General features: G+C 33.0%; 1 protein-coding gene across 1 annotated transcript; it reads left to right on the forward strand.

The window, feature by feature from the left end:
• The first annotated feature begins 612 nt into the window (after positions 1–612).
• LOC134693564 (prion-like-(Q/N-rich) domain-bearing protein 25) lies at positions 613–11,580 on the forward strand. The gene is made up of 8 exons (XM_063554402.1): positions 613–767; positions 2,429–2,548; positions 3,419–3,538; positions 4,001–4,120; positions 7,877–7,996; positions 8,954–9,073; positions 10,460–10,579; positions 11,402–11,580. The coding sequence occupies exons 1-8, from the start codon at positions 659–661 to the stop codon at positions 11,578–11,580; spliced, it is 1,008 nt and encodes a 335-aa protein (XP_063410472.1). The 5' UTR covers positions 613–658.
• Positions 11,581–12,955: the final 1,375 nt, after the last annotated feature.

Consider the following 12,955-nt stretch of genomic DNA (forward strand, 5'->3'; position numbering starts at 1 on the left):
TTCGCTCAATCGATTTATGACTTTTGAACGACGGTATACTAATGTGGCCTTTATTACTTTTTTGGAGTCTTATTATTTCTTAAAAAATTACAGATGCACACTTCATTATAGCATGTAAATTAAGTTATATGATGCATTTTGAAATGTAAATTTATAAGAACAGACAGACCAATTAAGATTTATACATTAGCATACCCTAACCATAACATATTACAAAAACTTAAAATGAATTGACATTCAAACAAAGTTCTATTCACACGGTCCCTATTGTAAGAGGAAATATATCTTATATAATTATCTGGATAAGATCTAGAGTTCGAAAGATCTGATATCCTGTCAGATATTGTTACATGTAGGTACATCTAGGTACAAATTTCAATGATTAACATTTTTTAGTATGAGTGCACCAGCAGGAATGTTTTGTTTCAGTTTATGTATTTTCGTGTAAACGGTGTACATCACTTTCGCCTATTTTAAAGAGAAAAAAAATCACTCAACAACGGTACTAATACCTTCATAACCTTCCATTGCTTGATGTTTTACGAGATGACAAACAACAAATATGCTATTCATCTCCCCCTTTTGAACCTTAAAAAAATGTTATCAACGAGTATATGTATAAATATATTTTCTTGCCTGTAACTGTAATTTTTTGAAAATGTCGTGTGTAATGTGGATGTTGCTTTTAACTGTCCTGACTTCATGCATTGGCAAAATCGGACCGTTTGCTTCAAGGGAAAAGCGAACTCCTACTGACACGACTAAAGGTAATTTTAATTTGTTTTAGGAAATGATCTTTTGGCAAACAATATTTGAAAGAATATTCGCGAACAGTCAAGAAATGTTCAGTTAGAGTAATTGTTCTAAGTCTACCCGCACCAAAAGAATTATATACTTTAAAAATAAGACGGTACATAATTTTGAAATTTGGAATGGAAATTTGGAATGTGCCAAAGAGACAACAACCCGACTAAAGAGCAGAAAACAGTAGAATTCCACCAATGTAAGTCTTCAACACAGCGAATAAATCCCGCACATGGAGGCGTGCCTCAGCTGGACCCTACAATAAAACATGTACTAGTTTAGTGCCTATGAGACAACTTTCCACCAAAATCCAAAACAACGTTGAAATTTGCAACTATAAATCACTATACGGCTTTCATCAATGAACCGGGATAGCCAGCCATAGAATGCAATGAAATGAAAATGAAAGACAACTCTCACGAGAAAATTAACGGCGATAATTATGTTCAATCAATACGCAAAAAATGAATATGATATGAAGCAACATACAACAACCACTGAATTACAGTCTCCTGACTTGGGACAGGCACATGCAGTATTTGAGGTTAGATTATAACATTTTATCAGGTGCCAAATTTTTCTCTTTTTAAGAGCCCGGACAGTGGTTCAACCAAACCCACTTTAACAAAACGTACAAAGCAATAAACCAAACAAAAATATGATAAACAGAAACAAACTACAATTATTCAATTACAGACTCCTGAATTGTGAACGTGAGTCACTTACAGATGTCGATCGAGTTAAATACTCTGAAAGTTTGAAGGGCCAAATCAATATTATTTTTAAATTGAAATGGTCACATAGTATCAAAGACTTTAAAATTGAAAAGTCCTGTTTAACTAAAGTATACGAGAGTATTCAACGACTGCTGGACAATTTGATTAAGAGTCAGAATAATGCATGTGTCCACGAACAGAAATATGTTATGAAATCATGACATAATAGATAAGGATCGACATAGTTCTACAGCTTTCTTAAATAACTTTAATTGTAAAATATTTGTAAGTCTTACACATTTCAGTACTGTGTAACTTAGGATCAATCTTAAACGACTTGTAGAACAGTATTAATGTGTTTGAAAAGTTGGCATCATCAATTTGGGATTCGATGTTCACAAATTATTGCTACCCGGAAAAAAATTGTGAAAAAAAGGCACTGACAGTGACAGAGACAGTCTTGTATAAAGCAGGGGTTATTCACAACATTACTTCTTAAAATGTTATCTTCCTGAATGTTCATTTTATATGTGTTTCAGTCTTCCAATAAACCAATGCACCTGTTAATCAATCAATTACGCAAGCTGAACTTTCACGTTTTTTCGCAGGTCAGGTTAACTTTGGACTACTTTTTTATATTTTTGTTTAGAGATGCTTTATGTGATTCACTTTGATTAGTCTCGATAGTGGCCTAATGTAATGTAAACTAAGGTTCACTTTAAAGGTATCTTGCATGGGTTGCATATTTTGACATCTAAAATTACTTGATAACTTCATTTTAACGTTTTATCATCATGCTATTGTTATATGTATATTATAAGTTTCCTTTTCCTTGTTTCCAACTGAAGATTTCCATTATATCTTAATGCATCTAATTATATCATTACTTTCATTATCATTTTAAACAGGTGGTCAGATATTTGTTGCTTGTGACGACACCCTTGAATGCAGCCAAACGTTGTATTGTATCCACGGAAAGTGTCGTTGTGCAGAAGAAGACTATTGGACTGGAAACGCTTGCTCACCAAGTAAGTTTATAACAGATCTATACATTGTCGAAATCAGGATTCGTTCTATTAAAATGAGCTATTAACAAATTTGCATAGGATACAAATGAATATGTATTTAATATTTGAACTAACAGTGTAATCTGTAATATAACTTATAAGCAATACTAATAAAGAACCATGTGTCATTCCTTCCATTGCTGATGTCAGGATAAAAGAGTTATGTTGAATGCTAAAAACAAAGTTTATTTATTAGTAAAATACGAGAAAATTAAAATCTTTTTTCAATCAGATATAATTTTTACTCAATGTGACGCCGTTAACGTCGAAGACGTAATGTAACATCACTAATAGTAGCCTCCTTAAAAAGATATTGCAGTTGCTCGACAAAAGGTGTGCATACAGTCTTGTGCTAGACGAATCAGGCAAAGTTGACTTCAAATAAATTTGGCTATTTATTTTAAGTATATTTGTTATATAGCTCTTCAACGGTTTTGTTACTTATACATCCTCGGATTTCAAATGGTTGACTTTGAGCGCTCCTGATGAAGTTCAATCCAGAAAAGCGCTTCAGACGCATGAAATTATTAAACGTGTTGTTTTCATTTTTTAACAGTATATAAAAAAACTTACACGCATATATAGAATATGAATTAAGCTATAAGTGGCATCAAAGGTGAAATCCTTAGTATTTAAAAACTGTCACTGTGTCGTAGTTTTTCTCTTATATTTGATGCATTTCTCTCAGTTTTAGTTTGTAACCCGGGTTTGGGTTTTTGTCTCAATCGTTTTATGAATTTCGAACAGCGGTATTCTACTGTTGCCTTTATTCAACTAAATACATTGCATTGTTTAAATAGTTTTAAACATTTCAATGTTGCATATTTTCAGGAACAAACATGAGTGCACCATGTAATACATCAAATGAATGTTACGGTAAATTACTGTGTCGTGATGGAACGTGTCAGTGTGAGGCATATTTATACTGGGATGGCAGTAACTGTTATAACAGTGAGTATTAAAGATTACTATAAATACACTGAAATATAACATTGGAATGCCCAGAATCAACTTTCAGAAAAGTTTAGACGGTAGTTCAATCTGGAGATCAAGGTTGATGACTGATTGAATAATGTCATATGAATAATATCAAACGTTTTAATATATATATTTATGTTTGAATTTTAGAACATTTCGTCTTCAAACTAATTCATAATGTTATTTCAGGGAACACATATTATGCGCTGATATCTGAATTGTTTAAAATCTCTGAATTAATCTTTGCTGACAATAATTCATTAAAAAACTACATATTTCAAAGAAGAAACCAACACAAAAGAGGGTAAACTGAGCGTCAGTGTCACCTAACATGTTCGAATAAAAATATCAAACCATAATTCTTTTCGGGATTCCATATTGAATTAAAAGAAAAAAATACAAACTGAAGTAAATTATTATAAAATTATCTTTTAGAGAAAACTTGGAGACAGACGTGTGGTTCTTCGAATGAGTGTGTTGAATTACTGCAGTGCTCAGATTCCACATGTCAGTGTAGGGAAACAGACTTCTGGAATGGTGACAAATGTGTTTCCAGTAGGTCTGAAATAGAGAGAGTTATAAGAATTACTATGTTCTAGTATAAATAAAGGCAACAGTAGTATACCGCTGTTCAAAACTCATAAATCCATGGACAAAAAACAAAATCGGGGTAACAAACCAAAACCGAGCGAAACGCATTAAATATAAGAGGAGAACAACGACACAACACCGAAACGCAACACACACAGAAACAGACCAATCATCAGACAAAACACCACGAGAATAACAAATGTAACATGAAAACCAAATACATGAATTTGGGATAGACAAGTACCGTGCCACGTCTTATCTCAATATCTCAAAATTAAGAGAAAACACAAACGATTCAACGTTAAAATGCAACACAAAGAGAAACGAACAATATTATAACAATGACCATCTTCCTGACTTGGTACAGGACACTTTTAAACGGGAATAAAAGTGGTGGGTTGAACCTGGTTTTAAGGCATGCCAAACCTCGCACTTTAATGGCAAAGTTAAATATAACATTGAAATGACAACATAATATTACAGGACTACAATACAAATAAATAGGAGAACATATTAGACACAGAAAAACATGATTAATAGATAACAAAAAGCATCAGGTTTAAAATTCAATACGCCAAAAACGCGCCTTGTCCACACAAGACTCACCAGTGACGCCCAGATATAAAATATCGAAAGTGAAAAAAGTGCAAAGTTGTACAGCACTGAAGATCAAAAGTTGAAAAAGTTTCGGCAAATACGGCATCGTTTTTATGCACGGGATAAGAACATCCTTATTATATAGAATACTTAATGCTATTGCAAACAGTAAATTTTAACAAATGAATATGAAAGAGATATACATAATGAAACTGAAATATTAACTAATTACCGAAAACTAAACCCAAGTTTATCACAAAATAGACACACATCCGAATCAGTCCAGGCGTCAACGTAATTAAAAAAATTGTGACGTCACATACGATGGCGAAAAGGCAGAAACGTTATGCCACATTTGAATTTATGAAATTTAGAAACAGCATGACGTCAAATATGAAAAACTATCATTCAAAAATGAGATAGAATTAGGATTGATTTAGAACTAAATACTGATAATTCATTAAAACAAAATGCATATTGCAATACTTATTAATAGCAATTAACTGTAATATATATATATGTCCAGTTTGTTATGAATCCAACTTCAAACGTAAATAATCGTACAAAATTTAATATAATAAATAAAGAGGAGGTGATTAATTTTTCTATACGTCATACCTAAATATATAATAAGAAGACGTCAACACATTTGACAAAATCTGATGAGAATTACAAATATAACATTAAACATGTAAACTAAATACATGAATTTGGGATAAACAAGTACAGAAACACGTCTTATAGTAATGCGAATTCACATTCAGCAAAACAGTCACAATCGGGAATAAGTCACGTTTGGTAATTAAAAGATTAGACGACATAATGACAAACCACAATCTACCATATGGTAAAAATGTCCTTAGCTAGTTTGGTTAAAGAGACATCATATGGATCAACCAATTCGTGAGAGTGTCAATTTTAATATGTCCTCCTCATAACTTTGTTGGAGCAGTTTCTGCGTAAGGAGCACACTCCTGTATATGAAGTCCGTATAGTGTGAACATGCACGTGAATAACGTATCAATTGTGATATGTAAACACCATACGAAGGGGCAGAGGGTATGTTACTGCTGAGAAATGGGAAATTGATGATTGGGAAGTTGAAATCGTCCCGTTTATCATAGATTTTTGTGTGAAGTCGTCCATCTTCGTCAATATTGAGGAAAAGATCAAGGTATGAAGCAGTCCTTCTAGTATCAGTAGTATCCTTAATTTCAAGTTCACTGGGATAATATGAGATGTAAGTATTGGCTGAAGTATGGGTTGTTCAACGATAAAACATCATCAATATATCGAAAAGTAAAATTAAAGAATTTCGCAAGGTGCTTTTTCTTTTTGTCTTTTAGAAGGTTCTGAATAAATTCTGCTTCATACGAATACAAAAACAAATCAGCCAGCAGGGGTGCACAATTAGTACCCATTGGAATACCGACTGTCTGTTGAAATATAAATCCTCCAAACTCAACAAATATATTGTCGATCAAAAAGTCCAGCATTTTAATAATATCATCTTCAGTATATTTTCTGGAAGATTCAGTGTGATTCTTCACAAAATATGAAGTATTGTATCCCAAAACAAGAAATTTGTATCTACGATTCCCATTTTTATAGAAAAAGCTCTGTTTTATGAGTTGGTGAAGTCGATCTTTTAACTGAGCATAGGGAATAGTAGTATATAGCGTAGAAAAATCAAAAGTTTTTATGTTGCTGCAAAATTGCAAAGATTGTGATCGAAGGTTAAGCAGTAGATCTTTCGAATTTTTGAGAATCCACATCTGGTTAACACCACTGGTAGAATATATCTCCTCACAATATTTTTGAAGCCCATCTTTAACTGTAGAAAGAATAGTAGTCAATACTTTAGAAAGATGTTTAGTCGAACATTTTGAAGACCCAGCTATGTATCGTTCTTTATATGGAGTTTTGTGTAATTTAGGTATCCAGTATAATGAGGGCAAGTTTTCTTCGTTTTCTTTGATGTTGATACCAAAAGAAAGAAGGACAGATTTATGATTTTGTAAAATTTCATCCTTGGTAAATGATGTTAAAGAATATGTAGAATTACCAGTAGTTTGATCAATTCCAAGCTCTGTAATGAGACATTGCAAATAATGTTTTTTACATATGAAGACAATATTATTGGAGGCTTTATCTGCCGGAACAACGACATATTTGTCATGCAAAGAGGATAAAGCATCCACAACCTCCGGATTCTTGAAAGGGTTAGAAACTCTTGTACTCATATTACATCTTAGTTTTTGTATGCGCCTCTGAATGCATGATCGAATAGCTTTGATCCATTCAGACAAAGTGTCCAGTTCGGGTTCGTCTGGTTCGCGCTTTATCCATTTTCTTGCATAGTCCTCAACTGCATCCATCAGTAACTTGAAATTCTTTTTCCAGTTGATGGGCTGGGGGATTCTATAAATGGTCCCTTGGCTAGCAACTCTCTTAGTTGTTTATTGGTAACAATACCAAGGTCACCAGTAATAATATGACCAGCTGGACTATAATTGTATTGAGAAGATGCACATGAGCAATCCGGATGCTTGGATTTTGTATCTTTGAGGTAAAAATCCTCTAAAACTCGAAAAGTATTAATAAAACTCCAAGGGAAATTCAAAAAGAGGAAAATCCATAGAACTTGTTGATAAAATGGTGGCATGTAACCAAAGTTATATCAATTCTTTTAAAATCTTCTTTCATTTATTTCAATAGTATGATACCAAAGGGGAATTCTATCTCATTAACCGAGAATAAACTGAAAACGCCATGCCTAAAAATAGAAAACCACAAACAGACAAACAAGAACTTACATAAAACACAACATAGAAAACTAAAAACTGAGTAACACGAAATTCGCCGAAAACTGGGAGTAAGTCTGGATCTCCCAAGGTGTAATCAGATCCTGCTCCATATGTTGCACCCGTCGTGTTGCTCGTGTCATGCCCGGTAAGAAGTCTTAATCGGTAGGTAACATTCGTGATAAATGGGACATTATTGTAGTTACGACATTTAGAACGTATCCGCTATCATTTCAGAAACGGATATTCTATAACGGTCGACTAACCAGTACAAATTATCGTAGGAAAAAGTAAACCAATAACATCATTATATTTATAGAGAAAGTTGTGTTTGAAACCTGTGCATCCAGGGATGAATGCAAAGATCCAATGCATTGTTACAGACAAAGATGTCAATGTTTCAGCTCCGACTACTGGAATGGTTCTTCATGCTCATTAAGTATATAGTTTTAAAATTAATTAACAAAAACTCCAAGGAAAATTACAAATGGAAATGTCTATATGGAATGCGCAAAAGTAGAATACCGCTCTTCAAAAGTCATAGCTCAATTGAGAGTAAACAAATCCGGGTTATAAACTAAAACCGAGGGGAACAAATCAACTGTAAGAGGAAAATAACGAAACAACAGAAACACAGGTGAAACAAAACAACAACAATGCTAAACACACAGAAACGATATATACGATAACAACTGCTATTTTTCTAACTTGGTACAAGAGATTTTAAGAACAAAATGGTGGGATGAACCTGGTTTTGTTGCTAGCCGAACCATGCGCTTTCATTGCAAAATTAAATAACAAGAATAAAGTACAACTAAATGCAAGAACATTCAGGATAGATAAATACACAAATAACATTCTCGCCAGAGATTTAAAACGAACACGTAGAACAACCAAGGACAGCACAACAGAACCATGAACTGTCCGTCACACGACGTTATCAAAGCAACAAAAGTGACGTCACGGGTAAATTCTAAAAGATTGGATACAATCACATCAAATTTATGTAAATGTTTGTACTGTTTCAGGTGTAAGTTTGGATAGTTTGGCTTAATTGTTATGTTAATGGTTAGTACTAACATCAATTAGCACTTTTAACAATTCATCTAGTATCTATATGGTTGATATTGTTCGATTCAAAAATAAGTCGAATTTTCACTTTAGTCTTACCCTTTATAGTCTTTGGTGTCTATTTTTGATGAACATATATGTTATCACAATTAAGATACAGCCATGTCGTCATCATACACGATTACCTCTCATGTTTGTGTGCAAGTCTTCAAAAAAGGCAACAGTAGTATACCAGTGCTCAGCAGTAATAAATCGATTTAGATTTTTCACTGCAATTGTTTATCAGTGTAGTTCATATGATTTCCCTCTCTTTTATACAATACAGGAAAGACTATTAATTCCAAATGCACCACACATTTAGAATGCAGTGAAACTCTTCAGTGCAACTTAAATAAATGTCAATGTTCTAACAATGACTACTGGAATGAAATTTACTGCACGAAAAGTGAGTATAGCTAAATAAAGGTAATACCTTGTATCCCGGGGTTCAATAGTCATAGACTAATTTAATTGAAACAAATCCAGATCAAAAACCATAACGAAAGCAATATAGTATGATTGTCTAGATGATATTATAAACACTTTTTAAAATTCTTATAAGGACCAAGGATGTTAACTTTAAACACAAATATCTATGTTGCCGATAGCCATAATTATCATAATTATTATTGAATACCCTTACGTTTTGTCATTTTTAAACAACCACTATTAAAGTCAAACTAGTCAACCTGCTAAACCAGTCAAACTATAAGTATTTGCCACATAACATCAACATGTATGCGAGAGAGAAAAAAAACAGAGATATTATTTGTCAGACAATAATCTTGATATACAATTGTAGTAACTAGAAATGTCGCCTTATTGAAGTTACCATACATAGTTTTGAATAACACATTAGATTTGTTTCTAAAATGAATTAACTATGAAAGGAAGATGAATCCATTATCTATCTATTTGACGTTGATCAGGTCAATATGATGTCTTCATTATCAATTGCAAGTTAAAACCATAATGTAAATACATTTTTGCCCCTGTAGAAGCGTTAGAAATACACGTAAACTAATTGAAACTAATTTTCCTCATTTGATACTATGTACGTGTAAAGTGATATTTGTTGACGTCAAGAGGGATACATAAAGTCAGAAAATTCAGAACACATTTCAGAGTTTGTGTTAAATCAGACTTTATAAGTTTAAGAAGAAGTGGTATAGGTGCAAATGAGATAACTCTCCATCCAAGTCAAAATGTATAAAAGTAAACTATCATAGGTCTAAGAATGATCTTCAACACGCAGCCTTGGCTCACACCGAACATCAAGCTTTAAAAGGCCTATACAAAATACTAGTGTAAAGAAACTCATCATAGATACCAGGATTAAATTTTGTATTTACGCCAGTCGCGCGTTTCGTCTATTAAATACTCATCAGTGATGCTCGAATCCAAAAAAATTTAAAAGGCCAAATAAAGTAAGACGTTGAAGAACATATAGGACAAAAATTCCTAATAGTTTTTCCAAATACAGCTAAGGTAATCTATTCGTGTGGTAGAAAATCCTTAGTATTTCAAAAACTAAAAAGTTTTGTAAACAGTTAATTTAGAATTATGACCATATCAGTGGTAAGGTATGTCATCACAGAAGTGCTGACTACTAGGCTGGTGATACCCTCGGGAAAAACTCCACCAGCAGTGGCATCGACCCAGCGGTTGTAAATAAAACCATGCAAACGAGAAAACAAACGGTATAATCTTTATTAAAAGCAAGAAACGTGAAACACATATAAACCACATCAACAAACGACAACTACTATTATATGTATTTATATATTTCAAGAAAAGTCAGTGACGATGTCGTGCAAGATTGAAAATGAATGCCAGGAAGGTCTCCGTTGTTTGGAGAGTAGGTGTCGGTGTCCCACTACTAAATACTTGAACGACAATGCATGTCTCCCTAGTAAGTGTTTTATTCTACTTTCTAAATAACATTATATACTCCTCAACATTGTTACATTGTTTTCAGAATTGTAGTCTACCAAGGTATCTGCCTCGTGCCATTAATTGTTTGACAGTCGGGATATTGACATAAGGTCATGCTTTATCTCAGACATATTAATCACTATATATCTATTTCATCACCTCATCAATCACGTATTCAATTTGTGGATGCGGATTTGTCATATATACCTCACAAATTGTTATATATCTAAACACTGTAAGATTTTGAAGTGAGAGGATATGAACAGATACACTATATTCAAATGAATAAAGACAACTTAATCGTCAACAATCAGCATAAACAATACAATATGGAAAGATTATATAACCCAATGAGTGTGGATTAACTGCACTAATTTTTTCGTATTATTCTTACTTTTACGGTTAAATTGTCCCCTTTTAAAATTGTTATACGATGATGACTGATGTACCCATATTTTGACTATTTTATTAATTGTGACTGTTTATTTAACGCATCGTGTAAATATAACGGAATTTGATGAGACTGTTATTAAAGTGAAAGGGTTAGCGCTATAGAACCAGGTTTAATCCACCATTTTCTACATTTGATAATGGCTGTACCAAGTCAGGAATATGACAGTTCTTGTCCATTTGTTTTTGATGCGTTTTGTTTATTTGATTTTGCCATGTATTATGGACTTTCCTAATTGATTTTCCTCTGAGTTCAGTATTTTTGTGATTTTACTTTTTACTATGTTAATCAAATGTAGTCTTGTTATAAAATATTGTGATGAGATCTATATATTTTTTTTAATAACAGAGAAAGACTTGCATACTGATTGTGAATCATCTGTTGAATGTAAAGATACACTAAGTTGCAGTAAAGGAACATGTCGTTGCGACGAGTCAGAATTCTGGAACCGAACAGCATGCATTCAAAGTATAAATAAATTATCATTAATTAAAAAAAACTCTAAATACGACATATATGAACGTTGAAGAAACTTATACTGTCTTTTATCAGAGGTTATGGTGCATAACTATTACAGCAGTCAATATTTTTTTGATTTCAACAGTATCCATGTATCTCAAGAACTAGTTTCTATACTATTTTGTTTAATGTTCTTCAAAAAGAGGGGTGAAAGATACCAGAAGAACAGTCAAACTCATAGATCGAAAATAAACTGCAAACTCAAGTCGATACAAGGTTTCCAATTCGACACAACAGCCGCTTGTTTCTCCAACATATAGTCTACAGCAGCGCAAGTAAAAAAACAAATAAGTCCAAACAAATCAGTTGAAGAGTATAGGAAAAACAAAAAACTGAAAAGCAGTGCTAAACACAGCTAGGGAAAATCATGAATTGAGAAAGCTTTGTCATTAAAATATGTCACAATTTGTTGGGCAGTAAATTGAATTAGAAAAAGGAACATGTCAATGATATTTCATGTACACACAACAAATTCAACATACTGGCTACTTCACTGTTAAATCGGGGGGTGGGGGTGGGGGGTCTTAAATTACCCCAAACTTTAGCAGGAGTTAATGTGGGAAGGGGACTTGCGTGAATTGCCTTGCATTTGGTGCCAATAAAATGTGGAGTAAATGAGAAATCGTTACTATAGATCCACGTAAGTTTTTCATCCGTAAAACGAAAACAGAGATGACAGTTCATGCATTAAGCAAAACATTTGGGGGGAAATGCTGTCTATAACATGGAGAAAGTAGGTGTCATGTTTCTCACTACCATAAATATCGAGCGTAATAGATACAAAAGAAGCGTTAATTTCTACACAGGGAATATATATGTATTCGCAAACAAAATAAGGTAGATGGCCGTTGCCGGTTTTACACAGAACCACCCAGGATTGCCGAATAAAATTAATACACAGAAAAAACTGCATCATTCCTGTTTAATGCTGTAAAGAATGTAAACAAATTCTGTGAACAAAGCAAATATTTCTGCACAAACTGTACAAACCTGGGTTGATGAAAAACAAAACATTCAACTAGTGTAATTAATTCCGTTTAACTAACGTGGCATCGAAATTATTAACCTTATATCTTTGATAACTATCGACCTAGAGTATATCCAATAAGCTGAACACGTTATTAAATAAATTCACTCTAACTCTAATGTATTTTTCAACAGAAAGACGGAAAGATGAATCATGTTTTTCAACAAATGAATGCAAAGAGAATTTCCAATGTGTCAAAGAACGTTGCATTTGTAAAGATACACACTATTGGGATGGCTTTGAGTGCAGCTTACGTAATTATATTCTATTCTTAGATTTTTCAGTATGCAGTTACTTGAGGTGTCTTCAAACTTTTTGCATTAAAGTCTTTAAAGTCAGTAAACCGTGACAAAAAT

Source organism: Mytilus trossulus, chromosome 12 (genome assembly GCF_036588685.1).
Source record: "Mytilus trossulus isolate FHL-02 chromosome 12, PNRI_Mtr1.1.1.hap1, whole genome shotgun sequence".
In the NCBI taxonomy this organism is placed as follows: Eukaryota; Metazoa; Mollusca; class Bivalvia; order Mytilida; family Mytilidae; genus Mytilus; species Mytilus trossulus.

Excerpts from the sequence above, each read along its gene's own strand:
- LOC134693564 (XM_063554402.1), top strand. The coding sequence starts at position 659 with ATGTCGTGTGTAATGTGGATGTTGCTTTTAACTGTCCTGACTTCATGC. Across the intron at positions 768-2,428 it reads TCCTACTGACACGACTAAAG|GTGGTCAGATATTTGTTGCT; the intron begins GTAATTTTAATT and ends CATTTTAAACAG. Across the intron at positions 7,997-8,953 it reads TGGTTCTTCATGCTCATTAA|GAAAGACTATTAATTCCAAA; the intron begins GTATATAGTTTT and ends TATACAATACAG.